Below are 21,979 nucleotides of genomic sequence, written 5' to 3' on the forward strand. Positions count from 1 at the left end.
AAATAGGTACCGGGAAATACTTTCTAATTAATTATCATCCAAGCTATGAATAAAAAGTTGTAAATGGAAAGATAGTAGAAGGAGATTTCAATAGTGTATCGTGTCTAAAAATATTACATTAAGATAATCGTTGTAATTACGCATTTATTCAGAGATAATACTAAAAAGAATGTAATAAAGGCAATGAAAAGATAAACGGAAACAAAAATCCAACTGCAGTTCGCATTATGCTGCTCAGAGACGAATCTATCTCCATGAAACATTTATTTCACGGTCTTCTGAGATTTACTTGCCATATATATTTGGAAACTTTTCTCTTGAGTGCGTCGACTCATGAATTATTAAACAAACCGCCCCTCTACCATTCTTATAAATTATAAATAAATACTCACTTTTACTATTAAACCAAAGGAATACCACGATAACTCCTATTAAACTATCTTCAAAACATCGCTAATTTAATAAATATTTACTTGCGATCATCATATCAGCTACTTTCGAAGTGGAAGGCATAAATCGGTTTACAGGCTGCACATGCGAAAAAATTACATTCAAATACGCCTTTCTATTTTCAAAGCAAAGCACTTTTTCTAATTCTGAAACTACCATTAAATTATTCTCAGAATTGCTTTTTCCATTTCTGAAACTAGCATTAAACTACTCTCAAAACGACGTTAACATAATACATATATTTTCCAAGATGTAAACTATGTCTAGACGATGCACGTTCTTATAAATTATAATACATTCGAATACCTATTTTTATCTTTAAACTAAAAGAGCCAAAAAGGTCAAAGAAGAAAGTAGTGTTTCTTAATTTAAAAATCTAATTAAAAATTTAATCTTAAGCGAAATTATTTTTAATAAAATTATCATAGAAGGAAATGACATAGAAGAGATCACCACTAAACTACCTTTGAAACACTGCTATCGTAACAAATAAAATAAATATCTTTTGTAATAAATTTTTCCAAAATAGAAGCCACGATCTGATCTGAAGGATGCACGAAGGAGATGAAGGAAAAGAACGACAATCCTTATTTGTTATTAACCGTTATTATTGTTACTGTTATTGTCAATATTACTGCTTGTTACTTGTTCCTATCATTATCGTTAGTCTGGCATCCGGCGCGAATAACAATATAGTGCACGGAAGTCAAAGGTCAACAAACGACCCACGACTTCGAGGATCATGTCGCGACGAACGGCACGAGCTCAAGAGAGAATAATAAATGCTCGATCGCCGTTCGTCCCGATCGCTCAGGGCCATCGACGTTTTTCCATAGAAAAATCCACGACCTCCTTGAATCTATCGTATAAAAGTGAGGCAAACGAAACCATCGAAATGAAAAGCACACAAGACGTGTAGCTTCGCCATTATAATATAATTTCAGAAGAATAAATTTTATTCCTTTTCCTCTTTCGATTCTGATGTCAATTGAGAGAGATACAATATGGCAGTGAACATTCTAACAGCAATAATTGTAAATGTAGGAAGGTTTATAAGATTTATGAGAAGATTTATCAAATTTCAATTAACTCTTTCACGCTATGCAATGTCAATAGAAAATGTCGAGCAACATCGTACTTTAATAACTTACTAATTAATACACACGTTAAACGTGCTTGTTTGTAAAATTAATCTGAAATTTTGGTGCGATCTACTTTCTTTAAAAAATCATTCCAAAAGATGTGTTTCTATTGGAGTAAAATTATTATTACTACTCATCAATACAATTTAGTGAAATGAAATTTCCAAAGATAAATATTTATCTAAATTACTATCTATAATTATTTTTAACAAGTTTCTATACTATAGGGTCGACAAAATTGTTCCTGAAAGGATTAATTAAACAGAAGAATCTAAAGAATGTTGCTATTTAAGAACAGAAGCTTCGGAGATACATCTAGATCTTTCTATAACGAATCACGTTTTCTAAAAGAAATTCTCAACAAAATATCCTAATATGAAATCATCGTCATGAGGTTTACATTTGCTTCCCGTAATTACTACACTTAACGTCTTCACGAAGAATCGTCGAGGACGCTGGACAGCCGCGAATGGTACGATAACGATACGGTCGATTAATTAAATAATTTATTAGTTAACAACGAGCAAATCGACTCAGTACGGATGAAGGGCTGCTAGACCGAGTCTAGGCGGCTCTGCGTAGCTGTGTCGATATCGACCCGGTGTGGGCACAATTTCCAAGGGTGGCCTGGCGCTGTCGCGATCCAGACCTGGGTATCTCTCGTGTTCGGAGAGTTCCTGGTACGTGGTTGCCCTGGCACGCACTTTCTCGCGTATCTCTCGCACGTGTGCACGGTCACGGAAATCTCGAGCCTGTCGACAAAATTTTACGAAATAGAAATAATTGGCGAAAATTAAACAAGGCGAGATGATTTAATGAACATACCTATTCTAGAAGTGATAATAAAGGTATAAACATTGACGATGTACTGCTAAATTATATAGAAATGTATAAAGTAATAATAGGCATATAAATGTAACAGGAACAATTGGTAAAAGTTAAACAAGTTGATGATTTAATGAACATGTCTATTGTAGAAGTGATAATAAAGGTTTAAGCATTGACGACGTAAGGGTAAATTATGTAAAACTGTATAATAGCAGACATGCATAAATGTAAAAGATGTAATTGGTAGAAGGTGCATGAGTACATCTACAATTTAATGAAGATATTGTAGAAGTAGTAGTGAAGTTCAGTTACGTAGAAATGTATAATATAATCGTAGACGTGCATAACATACATAAATATAACAGACGTAATTCATAGAAGAGACACACACGACTATAGTCTAGTAAAAATGTAGAAGTGGTAGTGAAACTCAGTGGTATGAAAATGTGCAACGTAATAAGGCATGCACAGAATACATAAATGTAACAGGTGTAATTGGTAGATGATGCGTTTATCGATAACAAAATATTGTTCAAATGGTAACAGGTTGACGACATAATGTCGCATTGTGTAGGAACGCAAAACATAATTCAATCTTCTTCAATAACAAAAATAATTGGTAAATAGAAGAAGTTAATGGTTTAATTCAATGCAAAATGAGGACCTTTACAGCTCAGATTGTGAAGAATTGGATGTTGATAATGTAACGATTACTACAATATATAATATAAGATGTTGAAATTTAATAAAACAAAGCACTGAATACTTGAATGTCGGTATAAAGTAGAAACTTGTAGCTGTAGTAATACATATAGAATCGAAAGTGATTAACGGAGTATAATACTACACGTTTCTTAAAAAAGACAACTTGTCAATGAGTGACTGGCAATGACATTCTTCGTTATGGAAGTTCACAGTAATACGTTTTTCTTTTCACCCTACAAGCACAAACAGTACTACGAGATAGGCTTGTACTAGAGAGCAGCATTATTTGCAGTAAAATTCACAAGCAAACAACATAGTAGAAGAAGCAAGAAATCACGCCACTCCTTATCCACAGAACAAGCAATTAGCATTTCCATGCAAGATCGCCACTAGTGGTCGTAGAAAGTGCAAATCCAAATAAGAAAGTTTCAGACGACACTTGGAATCATGCAGTCGCAGAATCGAGAATCTTGAAATACAATTGTAAATCGAATCTAGAAAATATGAATATGAGGATTGCAGGAGAAAAATATGGCAAACATATTGTTGATTTTCTAATTTTAACGTCATTTCGTAATCGAAGAATAGTATGACAGTTGAAAATGAATACCACCCCTTAGATCCAATACAAGCCTCTTAAAAATAGCTTAATAGTTTACGACGTTTTGTAAAAATGACTAAAATGCTAATACTAAGATTAAGCAGTATTTTTGTAATTTCGAAGAGGATATATGTACCTAATCAAACAAAAAGATAATTTTGGTAACATACACGATAACATATTGAATTAAAAAATCTTCTTTTATCTTAGAAAGAAAAATGTAACTTATCGTGTTCTTCTCCTGTAATCTTCGTATGTGAAACGAAGAATGTTGCATATTATGTCAATCCCCTATGATCTTCATATATTATATATACAAAACATATACAAAACATATTATGGAAATAATTCCAGAGAATTTCTGACGATGAGATGACAATAACGAGTTTCAGGATTTTTTCGTGGCAGGGAACTCGAGGAACGGTCGAAGAGGAGGGCGTGGAATCAATGACCCTTACTTCTCTCGGATCAGCGACGTTCCTTTGATCTCGGAAGTCTCTTCCAACGGTTGGGTTTTCGTAGAAGCTTCTCGGCCGAGGCCTCGAGACCTCTTGCTCCGGTGGGCGTTCCATCGCGTAATGATGGGTTCGCGGCCGTGGTCGGGCCCTGTAAGAAATATCGTTCTCTCGTTCCGATACCTCCGAATGATTCCGTCTGATCAGGTGTTCGTGGCCAGTCGTTGAACTGTTGCTCGCCGAATGCTGACGAGTAGATTGGTCCTCGTGGCTCTGCCTCGCTGACTCGACCCTATTACACATAAAAATTCGTCACATATCAGAAAACATTAAACGATGATTAACAATAAGTAGATCTTACCAAGTTTACTTTTATCTTCTTCGATAACAGATTTTCTTAAACTCTTTGTTTTTTTAATTGGTTGAAAGAAACCGATATATGTTTATATGTACGTAAACATGATAATTTAATTTAAACATGATAAAATGATGTAAATAATTTTTCCCAGGAAAATGTAATTATTCTTATTTTCAAGGTAATAGATGTTGGAATTCAACATTCTTAATAATAGTGCACTTTTAACCTGTTAGTATTTTTCTAACAACATGACTTAACAACTTGTTAACTACTTGCTTTCCGTATGAACAATAGGAAATATACAAGAGTTCCGACTTCAAAGCAAATTTTATTACAATCAGAACCTGTCTTCATTGAATCGGAAGTGGAATTCGTGCAACAGGTTGCACTCGGTATTCTAAGGAGATGCAGCTCGCATAGTCAGACACGCAACACATTCATAGTGCCATAAACACGCAGCAAACGTGCAGGGAAATTTTCACGTGACACTACGGATCTGTCGATCCGTAATCAAAGTCATGATACTGATAATCTCCATAAATTGAAAAGTACAAAGAAGTGAGGACGTTACAAATTCTATTTTCTAAATTTATTTTGGAATTTTTCGCTATACTTGTTGCGATTAATGATCTTATGGAAATAAAACATTTGTTTCTTAAATATTAATTGTACATTTACGTAATGAAAAATGAAAAAATTAATAGAAAGTGGAGTTTATCAAGATCATTCGCAAGTTTTAATACTTCCACATTGATGGAAATATTTAGCCTATTCCATTAAATTCAGAGGCTAAGTCATCGAGTCTATTTAAATCAAATGGACAATGTATCTGGAATTTTCTAGACACGTTTGGAAGAGCTCACAGAGTTATATCACTATGTGCCACTTCCGAATTCGTTCCACTTGCCATGTGCTACTTCTGGTAGTCGCTTGTCGCGAAATAAATCGATAGGGACGTTCATCAATTTCCCTGAACAACCTACAACGAACTTAAACCACAAACTAATAAATAGAATTATAGACGAGTCGCTTAGAAACCAAATTAACATACTATCCAATACATCCAATTTTCAACAATTTCTTAATACAGAATATGTGTGTGTGTGTGCGCGCGCGCGTTTGTATGATTAACAGACTGCAAATATTTATTGAAATTCGTATTTTTATGAAATATAAACAGTGATTTGTTTCATCCAGTAAATAGTGTAATATGTACTTATAGAAAATATCATATTCTTTCAAGCTACCTTAGAGTATTTATCTAAATTTTATAGCTTCAATGAAAGAAATAAAACCTAAGCAGAAATTTCTTTCGCCTATAAAGTATTACGATAAATACTCCACATTAAACATTTCATATGTTATTTGCATTTTGTTCGTTTTTCACACTTACAAACCTCTCATAAATTTACAAAAAGAGTCCGCAGTCTAGTGATTAATGTCAAATCTTTCGAAAGCTAATGCTTTAACCTCGATAGAATTGAATCATTTTATTTCTATTTAACTCGAATAGCCGTCGAGTGAAACGATAATTTTCATAGAAATAAAGTTAGTAGGAAGTCAAGCAAACACCATTGAAATATATTCTTCGTGCTCTGAATGAGAAGTTCGTTGGCTGGCATCAATGGACCGAGCTCGCATATAGGTATATGTTATCTATGAGACAATCCTCGACTTTTCAGCTGCTATTTGCTCTGGAATCGCTCTCCAGCTGGTCGGGCAGCTTTTACTTGAGATTGACACCGGTGATTGCTGGCCCAAAACGAATGCCATCAGGGGAAAAAGCAAAGACAACCGCGTGGCCTTTTAAAACTAGTCTTTCTAGTCTGGGCACGGGAGAAAATGAGAAGAGGCTGGTCGAATCGGTCCCTCACAATGGAATCGGTGCAGATTCTTTGGATTAGAAAACGAATACGTCGAACTCGTTAAGATCCACGTTTGCCATAATGGCATTTGTGGTACTGAAAGCTGTTTCCAATTGATTCTAATCGCTATATATATATATGTACCTTGACTTTTAACTTTTTATTAGTGGTATATCGTGTCTTTCTCAATTTCTAAGCTCTCTGTCAATAGTGTCTTTAAGAGAAAAAAGTATTTATGATTTTAAAATGTTTTAGAGACATAAAGATATTACAGGTATTTCAGGTATGATGGTATCTGAGTTATGTCATCTGTATTTCATAACGAGGAATAGAACTGTCTTTTCACTATCTTTTTCTTCATCTTCTTTTTAGTTATGGATAGCTTTAGCGCTTGTCAAATCAATGTAAATCTTCCTGATTTGCACGTCAACCACGCAGTAACTAATTTTACTAACTTTATCGAGAAAATGTATTAATCTCATTTTTCAAAGGTGAAGCACCAATAATACATGTACTGTGTACACAAACGAAGAAATGTGTAAAAGACAGAATTGATTCAGTTGACTTCTAAGCGACTCATACGTAAAACGAAATGATTCTGACTGATAATATTAATTAAGAAGAATATCTGTACTTATTAGTGCTTCATTACATATTTCCTTTATTTAACCAAGGAAATTTACTTGAAGGTAAAGGTCAAAGGTTTAACTGCAGATAAAAAGATGAAGATAAAGAGCAAGAAAGTGACGAAAAGAAGAAAGATCACGAAAATAGAGCCATACCTATGAGCAGGATGACTGTCAACATCTCTCTGTCTTGAAAGGACAGGTCTAGAGATAGCCTCTCTCTCCATAGCTCGAAACATCTCCTTAGCATCCTGGAATCTTTCTCTAGGGCTAGTCACTTCACCAGGATTCATCCTCGGTTGATACTGAGGGCTAGGCGATCGTTGCCTAAACTCTGGTGCTCTACGACTTCTATTACAACTTGGTGAAACACCTCTGTTCACTTGACTGGGCAATCTTTCAGGACTTCTTGGTAATCTTGGCAGCGTTAGACTCGTGCCAGTCGTTTCCGTCTCTGGCAAATAATCATTCTCTTCTGCTGGCACTCCCCAGTCGTCGTCTGAAATAAATCACAAATGATTAACATTCCCTTTTTCTTATATAGCAAGCTTATTTACAATCAATCTTCTATGCGCAGAACATAATAACTTTGTAAATAAATTAAAGAGACTATATTCTTGTACAGTTTTTATACAGATCACATTTTTACGAATGAATTATACGTTATACCAAACATTTTGAAATTTCACCAACACTATACTGTACACGCTACTGGATTATGATGATTACAACTGAGGGTAATAGTAGTGATTGAACAAGCTTTTCTCCTTTTGATATATCTTATACGCACATATCCCTTATATCGTACAGGTGCGTTTCAAATGAGTCTATCGGTATAGAAAATGATTGACATCATTTCGAGGATTAATCACTCCGCCATGAATCCTTCGTTCTACAAAGTAGAAAGCTACGATTGAACAATGGATCAGCTAAAAACACGAGGGTAGAAGAAGAAGAATCGAGAGAGTCCTCGGTAAGAGTCTCAATTTCTCTTTTATCAAGCAACCTGTCGCTTGGCCAAGAAAAGGGAGAAGAAACGGAAGAAAAAGATCAACGTGTGTCTCTTTCTCAAATCTGTTCGAAGAGGTCAGCAAGGTTTGAAAAGAAGCTGGAAAAGACACGAAGGCAACGTGTGACGTCGAGACGAGGCCGAAAGAGGAGGCAGGCTAACAGCTGCCTCAGGCTGTGGGCCGAGAATGCGGAACTTTATTCCGCTGTTGTGTGTGACCTCCCACGAGGTCGATTTGCACGCGAATTCATCAACAGTCGGTGGATTGGTACACGTTCGTATCGATCCTCGTCATTATCTTTCGATACACGACGACGTTTACTAACCTTTTTTTTTATATCTTTGTCACGCTTTACTTTCACCAAAAAAAGAGAGAATTTAAGAAACTGTCCAACAATACAGAAGTACGATTCGGTCGAAATTGATCAAAGATCATAACAGAACACAGGTTAAATATGAAAGGACGCGAGAAGGCGAACGTTCATGGAAATCAGCCTTTCGAGAGCTAACACTTTGCGCAATACACCGTGCAAACGCGAATGCCGCACCAGGTAAAAGTTAAAAGGCAAAGAGCCTGAGATTCTTCTGAATATCATCGACGATCCTTGGGATCCTGAGAAGAGGTTGCAACTATAGTTCTACCCGTTCTATAGGCCCGATTGCTTTTTCTCGGTCGTGCTGGTGTTCGTGAGTAATTGAATGAGAAAGTGGATTGTCTCTGGTGAAAAAAGGGATTAGATTTTATATTGAAATTGAGTGAATAGGAAATGTTGTCGATTTGTAAAACATACTAAGCACTAATGGTAAGATCGATTAAAAAGAAAGATTAAAATGATTGATTCATAAAATGAATTAAACGCTGAAAGCAAGGCAGTCGATTTATAAAATGAAACAAAAGTTAATTACTTATTCTTTGTGCAGTTGCACACATACACGAATTACGAATCACGTTGCGAATGCTTGAAATTTCTACGGCAATCAAATTTATAACCCCAACATATAATTAACTGTATAATTAGAAGTTTCTTTAGAAAAAATGTCCTGTATAAAGGACGATTATCCAACTACAAACCCCTTTGAAAAAATGTTCTACTTAACTTCCTGCACAAAAAAAAAATGCAATTAATCAATCAAAAACCCCAAACGATGATTACTTAAACGAAAATTCTATTTTTCATTAGACCAATCGCTAGACCGTGTATTTTTATGTCTACTACTTTACAGGCAGTCTTAAATTAAGAATTTAAGTGGATATTTTCTATTTTCTGAAATGTTGCACCTTTCAGTCTGCCATAAATGCATAAAAATCTGCAATCTACCAATCATCCATTAAGGTCTATATCAAAAGTACACGCGACGAAGTAACACTTCGAGGATAAAGTAGCTACCGAACGTGGCGATAAATTAATCGTCTTAATCGACGGTCGGAATCTGGCAAGCACAGGATAGTTTCGCGCGATGCATCAGCGCGCGAGAAACAGCGATACAGGGATCGCGGATCGTGAGCAAAGTGTGCCAGATCGCGAACGAGCGAGAAGCGCCGCTTATATGGAGATACGAACGTGGAAATCGTGATCGAGCCGTGTCCCCGAGACACCTGTTGCGAAACGGGTTCCTTCGTGCCGCGTAAAACACCAATGATATAACGAGCCGAACTATTTTCCTAGACAGGCTTCAACGTTTCCTTCTTTGTCGTCTTTTGATTTTAACACGTTCGCGGCATACGTTTGGGATCACCGTGTGCTCCGTACAAGTGAAAGATTTAAAGAAGGAAGTGAATTGAGAATTCTGTTGTCTTAAGAAATTATTTCATCAAGCATCTACCGTGACGGATAAAGAAAAGTTTAGAAAATGGATTTACATTTAATAGGAGCAGTGAACGATTATAATACGTAGATGACCGTTATCAATATGGTAATCAATTTTTAATACAGAAGTTACTGGAGCTCATAGTGTGGCAATTTTAAATATCTTTTTATTCGCCACTGTATATAATAACGAGGGAAATTATAAACATTATTTTAAATTGACAGAAGACTCAGTATATGTATGGAAATTAATTTCTTGATCGACAACGTAGATAATGATGTGTAGATAATGACACAGTTCTTAATAAAGTTATCTTAATTTCTACTACTGGCGCAAATCTATTTTGTTTTACAGTAAACTTCCGCGTTTAACAATCTAACGACGCTTTAGGGAAAATTCCTTAGAGCACGAAGCGTACTTTTCGAGTACGATTTGTAAAGATTTCGAGCTCATAGAGAAAGTATTAAAAGGCTGTGTGTATTAAGGTCGTCGTAAAAAGATTAAATGGAGCCGAAAATCCAGGAAAGATTAATAGCGAGTGTCCATAAAAACTGACGTTGGTGAAAAGCGGCTTTAGTCGGTCAGTGGCACGTTCGGCTAGAAAACATCGGTGCTCAATGAAAAATCGCATAATTATCTAAGTCTCTGATGTATGCTCGCTTTAAGGTCGTAAATCTGCCAAATGACTTCCGATCCATTCACGATTTAATTGCATGGGACCAAAAAACAACTGCACGACACCTGGACAGATTTCAACCCATAACATTTGAAATTTATTTCTTTCTAGTCATTCGAGCTCCGCAGAATGCAAATTGCACAGGAATAACGAACGACTGTGTCGTATTTCGGAATTAAAATTTCTAACTGGGATTTATGGATATTCGCTGATTTAATTCCACGCTCGTTAATACAAATTGGCTGAATTAATTCGAATTAAAAATCGCATTTCGATAGGATTTAGTTTCGTAGACTCGCAGAAGTACCAATTAAAGAACCTTTCGAATTAATTTAATTCAGAGAGACCATTCTGCATATTCTAATTTCTAATCGAAGCAATTCAATTCGACGAACTATAAATTTATTTAAAATACTTCGTTTAATGAATTCATTTAATTCGAATTAGAAAACACGCTTCATTAACATACTATAGATAGGACTGAAAAACGGCATTGATCGAAGAAACGCTATTTAGAAATCTACTGAATAGTGAAACAGCAGTCAGAAACCTCCTAAAATACTTAATTCAAAATCCAATTTAGAAACCTCCTAATATAACATAATCGAAAATCCACTTACAAACCGCCTAAACTAATTTCGTAACATTTTTCGTAAGTCTCAAATATCAATCTTCTCAACCTCGACACTCTCCATTTCCAAATCCCCATCGAAGCAATCTAACGCAACAAACTAAAAAAAAAAAAAAACCATCTGCCAGTTAACACTCATGATTCCAATCCTATCTGTCATCGATCAAACATTCTTCTAACTCCTCTCTGACTCAAACATAATTTACAACACATCGACTGTCTCAACCGTGCAGGTGCTCATGAGATAACCCTAGTCGGACGACAGACGTCGAATTAGCGGAACAGATACTCTCCGGCTGGAACGCGTGTAGCGATTCCGGTAGCGGCGTCTGGACATCAGGGCCTGGTGTCGAAGCAGCTCGATTTTTGCCCGGTTGCGGCTGCCTGCGGAGCTCGAGGAAGATGTATGCGTGTACCCGTAGGCTGGTACCTGCCGCTGACACGACGTCCTAACGGTATTCCTTCGACTGTAACAGGTGCCCAATACCAACGTCCTCTTCGTGCACGTAGTTAAAACACGGAGCTCGGTCAGCACCGATACACGACCACAAAAACAACCTGGTTCCTCTGTCTTCTTCTTCTTCTTCTTCTTCTTCTCCTTTTCTTTTTTTTTCTCTCTCGTGCTTTTTTTCTTCTCTCTTTCATTGGCTTCCTTCGTTCGCGAAATTTATTCGTTTATTCGCTATATAGGTCAGTCGTCCGTTAAAAACGTGTTTCACGGTGAGATGGGGAACGCGGCACGCCTTAACAACGACCGCCGACTGACTTTGAAGTTTCAATCCCTGAGCGAGTGGAGAGGCCCTCTTTAATCCTGTTTTATCGCCGATTAAAGGCAACCTGCGGGAGCTTGCCACGTTTCGACCAACGCGACGTTGTTTTTTCTTAGGAATCACGCTTTTGAATATAGGTAGTGTTCTGCCAGGTAATAGCAGGTTTAAGCAGCTTGCGCCGCTATGTGGTCAGGCAAGTTTCAGCCATTCCTCTTTATTACCTTTCATTTGTTTTTGATTATCCCAATCTTTTTACCTCGTTTTCGTTTTATGTAAGATGTCCAAGAATCGGATGGGTTAATTTGGTTTTTGTCAATTTTCAGTTATTCTTTGTCCGACCATTCCTGCGTAAGTAGGTGTACAAATGTGCTATTAAATAGTCCCTTTCCTTTATTATCAAAAGATCGCCAAATGACATAAATAGCAAACAATTATCTCTTAAAGAACTACAACAAAAATGAATGAGAAATGTACTATCTCGCTACTGCATACCAAACTTAACCCTGCTACGTTTCTTCGGTCATCTTCGAATCAATTATACTTTTCTAACAAATAAAAATGTTGATAAAAAGTATTATCGGTTTGGACGAAAAATAAAAATCATTGGCATTACATAATTTACTGCGATTTACTACGATTCCTCGTTTCAATTCTACGTTAAGCGTCATGAAATATTACAAATTCTTTTTATTTGCCAAAGTGAGTGCAATATTGAAATAGAAAAATTCGAGGAGTGTAGGGAGCGTTAATAAATCGAGAAGGACGGGACGATGAAAAATTCCGAGAAACGTTTCGAAAAACGAAACATTCTTAGACGAAGGCGTATTCGTTTAGCGATTCGTCGGGATAAAATTCCAAAGGAGAATCGTCGTCGAGCGATCGAAGTGAAAGCAGACGAGAGGATTGGCGATATTAGAGGCGCGTTTGCATTCAGCTCGAGGAGCAATGACGCGAAGAGAGAAAAATCGAGGAGGGACGACGACGACGACGACGACGACGACGACGACGAGGAACGTACGAAGAAACGATTTTTCGTAGCTCGACGAGAAACTGGGTTACCGGGTCGCCTTCCGCCCGGTTTTCTACGAGCGCCGATAAGATTCGAGGCGGAACATACACGGCCACTTGTTCAACCCGGTAGAAAGCGTCCAAATTTTTGTCATCGTCACGAATCTTCAACGCAACGCTGCTTCTCCTTTTTTTTTTTTTTTTTTTTCGTATTTCAAGTTCGAACACGTTTCCTTCATTGCGCTCGAAATTTCGGAGAAAGTTCACTTTTTACGTGTATCGTCCACGTTTTACGAAAGTTTTTTTTTAGAATTTTATAGCTTCGGCTTTTAGCTTTGAAGTTTACCGACGTCTTTTTTCTTTGGAAAGTAACCAAAAAGGCTGGAATGAACTTCTAACACGATGAATATGAAATAAATGATGATTATATTTACTCTGAATCATCCGATTATATCACATTTGTCTGTGATTTGCCATAGTCCGGACATTCATGATATTGTTATAAGAAAGAGGACAGTAAATAGCCAAAATTTTTTATCGAAAATACAAATATTTTTCTTCTGAATTGTTTACCCTTCTAGTATCATTTCTATACACAAATATAATTTCCGTCATTTTATTTGATAAATTATTTGGTCTTCGGGCTAAAACGTATTTCTTTCATCTGAATCTTAACTTAAAAGATATTATATAATATTATTTATTTCAACGGTTACAATCTTTGCTTCTACATGAACCATATCTTCGTATAACAGGTTTGTTTCATTTTTATCTATCGTGTATAAAAATATTCCTTTCTAATAATAATGTGATACTAAGAGGAAAAACGATAACAGAAATACATTTATCATGCCTTTTCCTGTAATCTTTATATGTAATTAAAGTTAGCAAAAAGCATGACGAACTTCTTCCAGGATTTAATATCGCGGAAGAGCAACTGCGTCGCGGTTCATCAGTTTTCGCGAAGGAGAAGGATCACGGGATCGTTTCCCGAGCGGGACCGGGAAAACAAGAAGCGGAGACTTTCACTTTCGTGCAGCATCAACCAACAGTACGCGCGATCGTTTAGCGGGCGTAATGGCGCGTTCAGCCAGATCGCCTAATTTCCCAGGAAAACACTTCAACCGCTTTCCACTTGGCAGTTAGACGACAATCGTGTGTAATTACTCTTGTATTCTTGTTTCTTTACGATGCTATTGAATCTTTTTATTCAAGGGAACGAACGATGGTATTGTGTATGGCTGTGAAAGCTTCTTCTCGTCGAATATCATAAAAAAATATTGGAATTTCAGGATTCTCGGATTAAAAAATTGGCCAAAATTCGAGGAGAACAATTCTCACGGTGTGGGTTGATCTTTTTATTAAAACGATACAAATATTTACAAAAAAAGAAAATTGAAATCGCTTTAATAGGTTCTGCCAAAGTAAACTAGACTCGTTTGAATGGCTACGTGTCTCTGGCACCGTGAAGTCACGGTAAACAACGAGTTTACTCGCGCTTTTCATTCACAATAAATTTCACACTTGCTCAGCATGACTATCGAATCGCCGCGAGAACGTAACGCCTCCGTGCTGTCGTAATTTCCCCTCTTTCGCGCTATTTAGCTTGGCGTTTCGTTACGGAATCCGTTTCGACGTTTCGCGTGACATCATTCTCGTGAGTCCCGCGATAAATCCACGACGATAAACACGAATGAGTTTCGTGGAATGAAATTCGAATGAGTTCCGTGGAATGAAATTCGGGAAGGATGTCAAAATATGAAAGTAAAAATTCAGAGCACACAAATGGGATGGAAGCTTCTATTGAGAGACGAATTAAAAAAGATAGAAATCCGAGAAGGAGAAAACGAGGAAAATCTCGGAGGAAAATTTACAACGATAAATCCACTGCAAGTCCGAGTGCATTTCGCGGGATGAAATCCGGAAAGGAGAGGACGATACGAATGAAAGTTCGTATTGGCACGTCGAAGAATAAAAATAAAAGTTCGACAGGAACGAAAAGAATGAGAGCCTCTATTAGCAGTCGAAATATAAAAATAGAAATTTCCGTTAGAGAAAACCAGAAGAATGCTATAATCTTCTTACGTAAATCCGAATACTTTTCGTGGGACGAAATTCGATAAGAATGAAAGCTCGTATTAGGATGTCAAAGGATAAGAATAGAAAATTTGTATTGACGGCAGTCGACATATAAAAGTAGGAATTTCAGAAGAAAAAAAAGAAAAGCACGAAAGCTGGTATGATTGACTTACCGGAGGAAGAATCTCTAGAAGGTCTGGAGGGTCTGGGGCCCAAAGGATGATGACTCTGATAAGGTGGAGGTGTAGCAGCGCTGTCCGAGCCTATTCCACTGCTCGCTGCGCTCCTCGTGCCGCCTCTGTCAACCGTAGTACTACCGCCTACGATCGTTTGATTCAGGCAGCGCCTGAATTCTATTCCAGCCAGATTGCCCCGGTGTCGGTGCACTGTATCGTAATCCCGCGGAGGCAGCAGAATCGGACCCACGTCATTGTCCCCTGAGTTGCCTCTGCCTGAAAAGGAATAAGCCGTGTCTCGCGCTCATCTCCCTCTCACACCAAGCAGTCATCGATATTCCTACTTGTACCCACGTTTGTATCTTTTCTTCTATCTGCAATGCCTCAAGGTATTTCAACACTCAGCACAGAAAATTTGTATTTATAGGTATATTATGTGCATTATACAATATAATGTGTTATTCATATATTTTATAAAATACCATACAAATCTTTAGAAATGTAGCGTAGATTAACAAAATTTCTATGAAAAATAACGAATTGGTCGTTCTGACCACTCTGCTGGTTCTAGCGTTAAATTTCATGACACAGGTATAATTGTATTTTTGTCAAATAAAATAAAGTTGGAATTTAGAAATGTATTCACTGTCGTCGTTCGAATAGAGATTTTTCTAATTTAAATAATTTAATGGTGGAAATTATTTTTAAAGAAATATTTACCCAGCTTGGCACGCAATTCCGCAGCCAAAGACTCGTATATTGTGGTAGTCTGCACGGTATCGTGTCTAAGTTCGCCACTACCCTCCGATGACTCTGATTCTCTGGTGCTTCTACCGTCGCTACCTAAATTGCTACGAGCTCTGCCTTCCAGCGAGTTCACCCTTGCCAAATTGTCGGTGTGTGATGCCAATGCTTTCAACTGGCCACCCAATAGTTCGGCTGTCTCAACCGAGTCGCATCTAAAGTTACAAGAATCAAATCCACGCGTAAGAACAACGTATGTTAGGAAAGTTCTTTTATTAATTTAAAACTTATTAATTTAACTAGGATTAGAATCAAATTTTTAATTAAATTCAGTATCTCGAATTTTTCAACACTTATGTCAGTGTCTAAAAGCTTTCAATGCCATTCAATAACCAGTAATTTATGAATTAACATACTTTTCTGTCTGTTTATACTTAACGACTAGTTCTGACCTAATAGGTAGACAGATTGATGTTTTGCAGAGAATCTGGTTATTGTCGTAAATATTCGTTTTTATGTATTTGCCACGCTGAGATGTTATTTTCATTGATTGCGTGTTTTATGTAAATTGAATGTTTTATGTAATCATTATATCAAATTGTTGTGTAAATTCTATTCACCTCCTCGTTCATATGAGTAAGCTATATAAGCTTGTGATAAATATATAAATATAATATAAATCTTAATACATGTAGACGAAAAGTATTAAATAATTTTAAACAAAAATGTAAAGTCACTTTTTAACGATAAATTTACAGGTTTTTACAGAAGCCTAATGCAATATCTAGATAGATGAATGTTGTAAATAGAATTTGTAAATACACTCTGGTAGCAATCTAATATTCACATCCTATGTGGGTACTCGGATAACCTGATTATTATTGAACATACATGCGTAGAGCTAATTATTTTAACTTGCGATTTCATCAATTTTCAATTTTCATCAATTTTTCATTTATTTCAAGTAGACATCAATAAACAGGGTAATAAGAATTCATGACCTTTTTTCAAACTTTACAAGTTCAAAGATCAAAGTACCAGAGAAAGTTACTTGGTAAGTTTGTTAGAATTCGAAAAAAGATTTTGTAAATTGCACAATTTTGTTGCAATTCTACAAGTTCAAGAACCAAAGTACTAGAAGGCTCAACCTCATGATCAAGATAAATATCGACTTATTTTCCTATTTCTTACACAAGAGCAGAGGTCGCCTTTTAATTTCTAAGCAACCGCCATTGAAACCATAGTCTCCGCGATCGATGACCTTTTATTATTTTCCATGAACTCGGCAAGAAATCGCGGCCAACGAACGATCGCATGCCTCGAAACGAGCCGCGTTCCCGAATGAACCATTTACCTGGTTTCGATCGAAACAGTCGATTCATGAATTCAATGGCGATGTTGTATAATCCGCGGTTCCATTACGTATCAGGAAATCATTGTACCATATGGAAGAGAAGAAAAGAAAAAAGAAACGCGCTCTTCTCACGGGATAAAAATACGGTAATCTTGTTTTCAATGGCAAGGCTGTTCTTCTATAGCGCCAATGGGATTAGCATGTGCGAACATTGGCTTCTGAGCGTTATTAGTGACCCGTTACAATCGCGCAGATCGTTAATTAGCGAACGCCTTGAACTAACAAAATGGTCACAGTGGCCGCCAGAAATTTTTTTTTTAAAGAGTGTAGTTGCTAAGACTCTCGCGAGCCAAATCGATTTAATTCCACCTTTTATAAATTCCTCGATTTAATTTGCGAGTACGCGATCAGTATCTATCTCATTTTCCAAAAAGTTGGCATTTTACGTTCACCGAACTTACTGGCGCTAGGTTAGCCGAGTTAACGAGGTTGTGGCCGGAAATTAACGCATTTCGAACGATCTCACGGAATCGGTAACGCGGTCGTTTGCCGGATAATTATCTGTTAATTGGTACTAATGCGATCAAATTGTGCGAACTGGTCGTTTCTCGTGGTTCTATTTAATTAGAGATTCGTGGTAAGTTATGATAATAAATATCAAAGATCTCTACGAGAGAAAAAGAGAGCGTCGAAAAATACTGTTTTACTGCCTCAGGGCCGTCCTGGTTCATCGTTTCATTCCGTTACTAACTGTACGTTAGGACGAAAATTCAAACTTGATTCAGACTGGTGGTCACGGCACGGTCAGATTTTCGCTTGACTTGACCAAACTGTCTATTACGTGTAAACGATTTCAAACGGTGCCTGATTTAATCCCTTAGTTAATGTCCAATTTAAACTTCTGGTGGTTGAATCTACGATAATTATCTGAACTTCTATTGTACGAGTTACTGATTCTCCAGTGAACTGAGACTGTTTCAGACAGAAAATTGTATACTAAAATTATTTCAATCATTGAACTCCTATTGAACAGACTACTTATCCCTCAATAAGTTCAAATAAACGAAGTTCCATTGCAGTATTACTTTAACCCTGCTGCGTCCTTCCGGTTATCCTCAACCCAATTACATTTTGTTGATACTAAAAAGTAAGTCGGCATTGAGCAAAAATTTTAGTGTATGATTTTTCGTTTCAATTTTGTACTAAACGTTCTTCTAAAATATTAATTAAACCAGAGCGAATGCAATTGTACTCTGAATGTTTCGCGAACTGCACAATTTTTCTGTATTTCCCCTACTTCATCTTTACTTCTGTTTCATGGGTCGTTTTGGTTCTTCGTTGCATAAAGAATACTTGACGAATAGAGCAACACCTGAATTGCTAAAACGAGCAACAGTGAAATATAAAAACGTGAGGATCGCAGTAGGGTTAATTATGCAAGTTGGTTGAAAATATGATTCTTAAAAGCGTGTATATAGTAACCTGTAGGCGTGCACGTGGACAGGATTATTGGTGGCCGGATTTGGAAGCAGAAGAGTGGCGGCGACGACGTCCTCTCGTTGCACCGCAGCGAGTACAGCGTGTCCTGGCACTAAATGCTTCACGGCCGACCTCGTCGAACCGCCCGGATGGACCGTCTGTATAATCTTCAGGCCTTTGTTGCTCACCTGACAATCGTAAAACGTGGACGATCAGCTGGTCGCCGCTTTAATAGCAGGTACACGTTTAACGGTGGTTTAACGCGCACTCGACGTAGCCTCGACGATGAGTTACGCGGCCACGGAAACGCGTCATTGTTGCGTACTAAAATGCAAATCGACCGATGGATACATTATACTAGCGAGGATCGTGCTACTTTGATGGCTGTAACGCATCGGCGGACCGAGCTTTAATGAACGTTAACGTCGCCTCGATTTTCTGCCTTAAAAGGAAACGGAATGCCGAGGGAACGTTGCAACCATTTTTGCATTTTTTCGTCTTAGAGTTATGATCTTGGAGATTTTTTATTTATTTTTTATTTTAATTTTTATTTGACTCGATAAACTCGCGTTCTTTCAATTCTTCGTCTTTCAACGAAGCTTTAAAGACACTTTTATACTTACAGTTTCAATTAATTCCTGAATTCCTGTTGACAAATGCAATTGTACTTCAAATCTTGTGCGAGCTGCAAGATTTTTCTCTACCTCTTGCGATTCTTATCTTATTTTTAAGTCTTTAAATTGTTTTGGTCTACGAGCTGTTTTAATCTCACAAAGAATATTTTCACACATGTTTGTACTTTATATCTATACGTTGTTCGTTTACATCTGGATCGTTACCACTAAAATTTGGTAAATTACGTAGAATAATTCACTTTCTTTTTTTTTTTTTATTATCGCAATGTAATTATAACAGTCTGTCTGTGGAATCTACCGGCAGTTCGGATGTGTACGGTATCGACATGTGCAAGGAAGAACCTCACTGAGGTGAGTGTCTCCTTTTCCTATTGCTGTAGTCTAATATAGTTATTTATAGACGTTTGATAATTGACATTTGCATCTGCGCTGTCAAGGTCCAATTCGATTCAGAATTTACATCTACAGATACAGTTAGCTCTGCGCTCATAAAAATACAAATGCACTTGAATCCTGCAGTTACAGTTATAACTTGTACTCGAGCATATAATTATCTCCTAATGTGTATTTCTGATGTATCATTACCGATATACTGCTGAATTATTTTTTAATTGGTATACTATTACTAATGTACTACTAAATTTTGACGATAGTTACAAGCACACTCTGATTATTGCTCAATAATATCGAAGAAGAAATGCTTTCCCCATAACAATACCATGTTCTGCATGTTATTTGCTGCTGCGTAAAAATGCAATTTCCTTTTGGAAAGCATATAATAACAGCGTAACGATGAAAGCGAACACGATAGTTCAAGAAAAAAAATGGACTTTCTCTACTTTACGATCACGCTCTTAGGAATGTGCGTACGAGCATATCGATGATTATTGCTCGCCCCAAGGTGCTGAAATTACCAGCAACGCTGTTTTATTAGCGACCATGAAGATCCATTAAAAAGTCGATGAGTAACCTGATGAGTAACTGATTTTCGACATGGGTCGGTCGTAAACACGATATGGCATTGGTCAAAAACATAAGTTGTTTCTACCGACGCAAATTCTCTCTGAGAAGTTGAAATCTCTGATCTTACAATTAAGAGTAAATTAAAGTCTCCTTCTCGGAAGATGTCTAGAAGTATAGAAATTCGTGAAGATCTTCTAAAAATCCATCGATTGCAACAAATTGTTCCATCGATAAATTATGTCATTTCCTATATTTAGAAAAGTCCATCAAAGGGAGAGAGTTCACGAACTACAAGAAAATTTCTCGAGTGTCAATTCCTTACTCTTGTCGATTCTTACAATGAACTTTTCATTTCAGAAGATGTCTAAAAAGATATAGAATATAAGTACGTCAAAAAGGATTATTCGAGATCAGAAACATTGCTATGTTAAAAATATACCAACTTTAGGAAATTGTTATATTCATTAGCTCGCAATTTTCGAGAATCTTCCTGGAATTTATTTCTCTACTGCGATTGATTCCCAGAATTAAATCTTCCTTTTAGAAACTATCTGAAAAAGTTGTAAATTGTTAAAAAAATATTCAGGTTGAAAACTTTGCGATATTCACATTGAGGCATTAAAATATCCGATGTATTTTGAAAAAATCCATTACCACGCGCGATTACTTAAAAATTTTCTCAAGCATTTTTGCCCATACACCGAACAACTCTGCTTGCAGTTGGAGTGGCAAGAAAATTACAAAATCCAATTCCGAAACGAACATCGTAACAGATGCACGAACAATAATCAGCGCTGTCCTCGCGTCTGCGGTTTCGGCGAGATCGGGCAAGGAGAAAATGACGCGAGCAATTTTCGTCGGCCGCGAAGACTGTTCATTACAGCTGACGCGAGTCTCCATCGCGAAAATTCGGCGCGTTAAAATATTCTCAAGGCGAGCGATCTCTCGCAACGACCTGGCAATTACACTTGCACAACAATTAGGGGGGCCTCGCATAATTTCGCAACAATCTTTTTCTTTCTTCTCGCGCCCATTCCCTCTCTCTGTTCCTTGTAAAACGTGCCCGCGGCGAATTAACACGCCGCCTAAATCTACGCAGAACGACGCCCATTAAGATTGAACGCGTCGATAAGAAGAACACCTTTGTTTTCCAGACGATAAAGCTTCGAGAAGCTTGCCAGTACCTAAACGCGCAATAAATCACCCAACGATAAGCTTCTCGGACGCGAGATACACTTTTTTATGACGACACCTGTTAAATTCTATGATTCAGATCTTTATAAAGACTTTTTGTCGGTTTATGAGGTCCACTACGATTATAGGATTTTTTTTTTTTTTTTTTTGTTGAGCAGAGGACGATGATAATAATCTGTTTTTATATTTCTCCGAGTTCCTAGAAGGAATTACTAATATCCTTTGTGAATAAGAAATATGAATCATAAAGGTTTCTTTCAGATTCTCGAATCGCAGTTAATTGGATGTTTTAGTAAATAAAAAAATAACTTCGTCGATTTTGGGAAGTCTACCATGATTATATTTTATACTGTTCAAAGGGAAGTAATAACAATGACTTTTCCCTGAATCCCTCTTTTATGCAAAAAATTGTTAATGCTCTT

The 21,979-nt window shown here is 37.0% G+C and overlaps 1 protein-coding gene across 2 annotated transcripts in view; it reads right to left on the minus strand.

The window, feature by feature from the left end:
* Positions 1-1,037: 1,037 nt before the first annotated feature.
* LOC117232780 overlaps positions 1,038-21,979 on the minus strand; it is a 38,814-nt gene continuing 17,872 nt past the window's right edge. For both annotated transcript variants that reach the window (XM_033492420.1, XM_033492419.1), the window contains exons 3-8: positions 18,769-18,953; positions 15,909-16,147; positions 15,186-15,464; positions 7,187-7,529; positions 4,185-4,473; positions 1,038-2,344 (exon numbers count right to left, since the gene is read on the minus strand). In XM_033492420.1, the coding sequence (XP_033348311.1) occupies positions 2,126-2,344; positions 4,185-4,473; positions 7,187-7,529; positions 15,186-15,464; positions 15,909-16,147; positions 18,769-18,953 (1,554 nt within the window). In that variant the 3' untranslated portion in view covers positions 1,038-2,125. The remainder of the gene's footprint in view (positions 2,345-4,184; positions 4,474-7,186; positions 7,530-15,185; positions 15,465-15,908; positions 16,148-18,768; positions 18,954-21,979) is intronic.

The sequence above is a fragment of the Bombus vosnesenskii genome, unplaced genomic scaffold, assembly GCF_011952255.1.
Source record: "Bombus vosnesenskii isolate JDL3184/JDL3185 unplaced genomic scaffold, Bvos_JDL3184-5_v1.1 scf7180000013293, whole genome shotgun sequence".
Lineage (NCBI taxonomy): Eukaryota > Metazoa > Arthropoda > Insecta > Hymenoptera > Apidae > Bombus > Bombus vosnesenskii.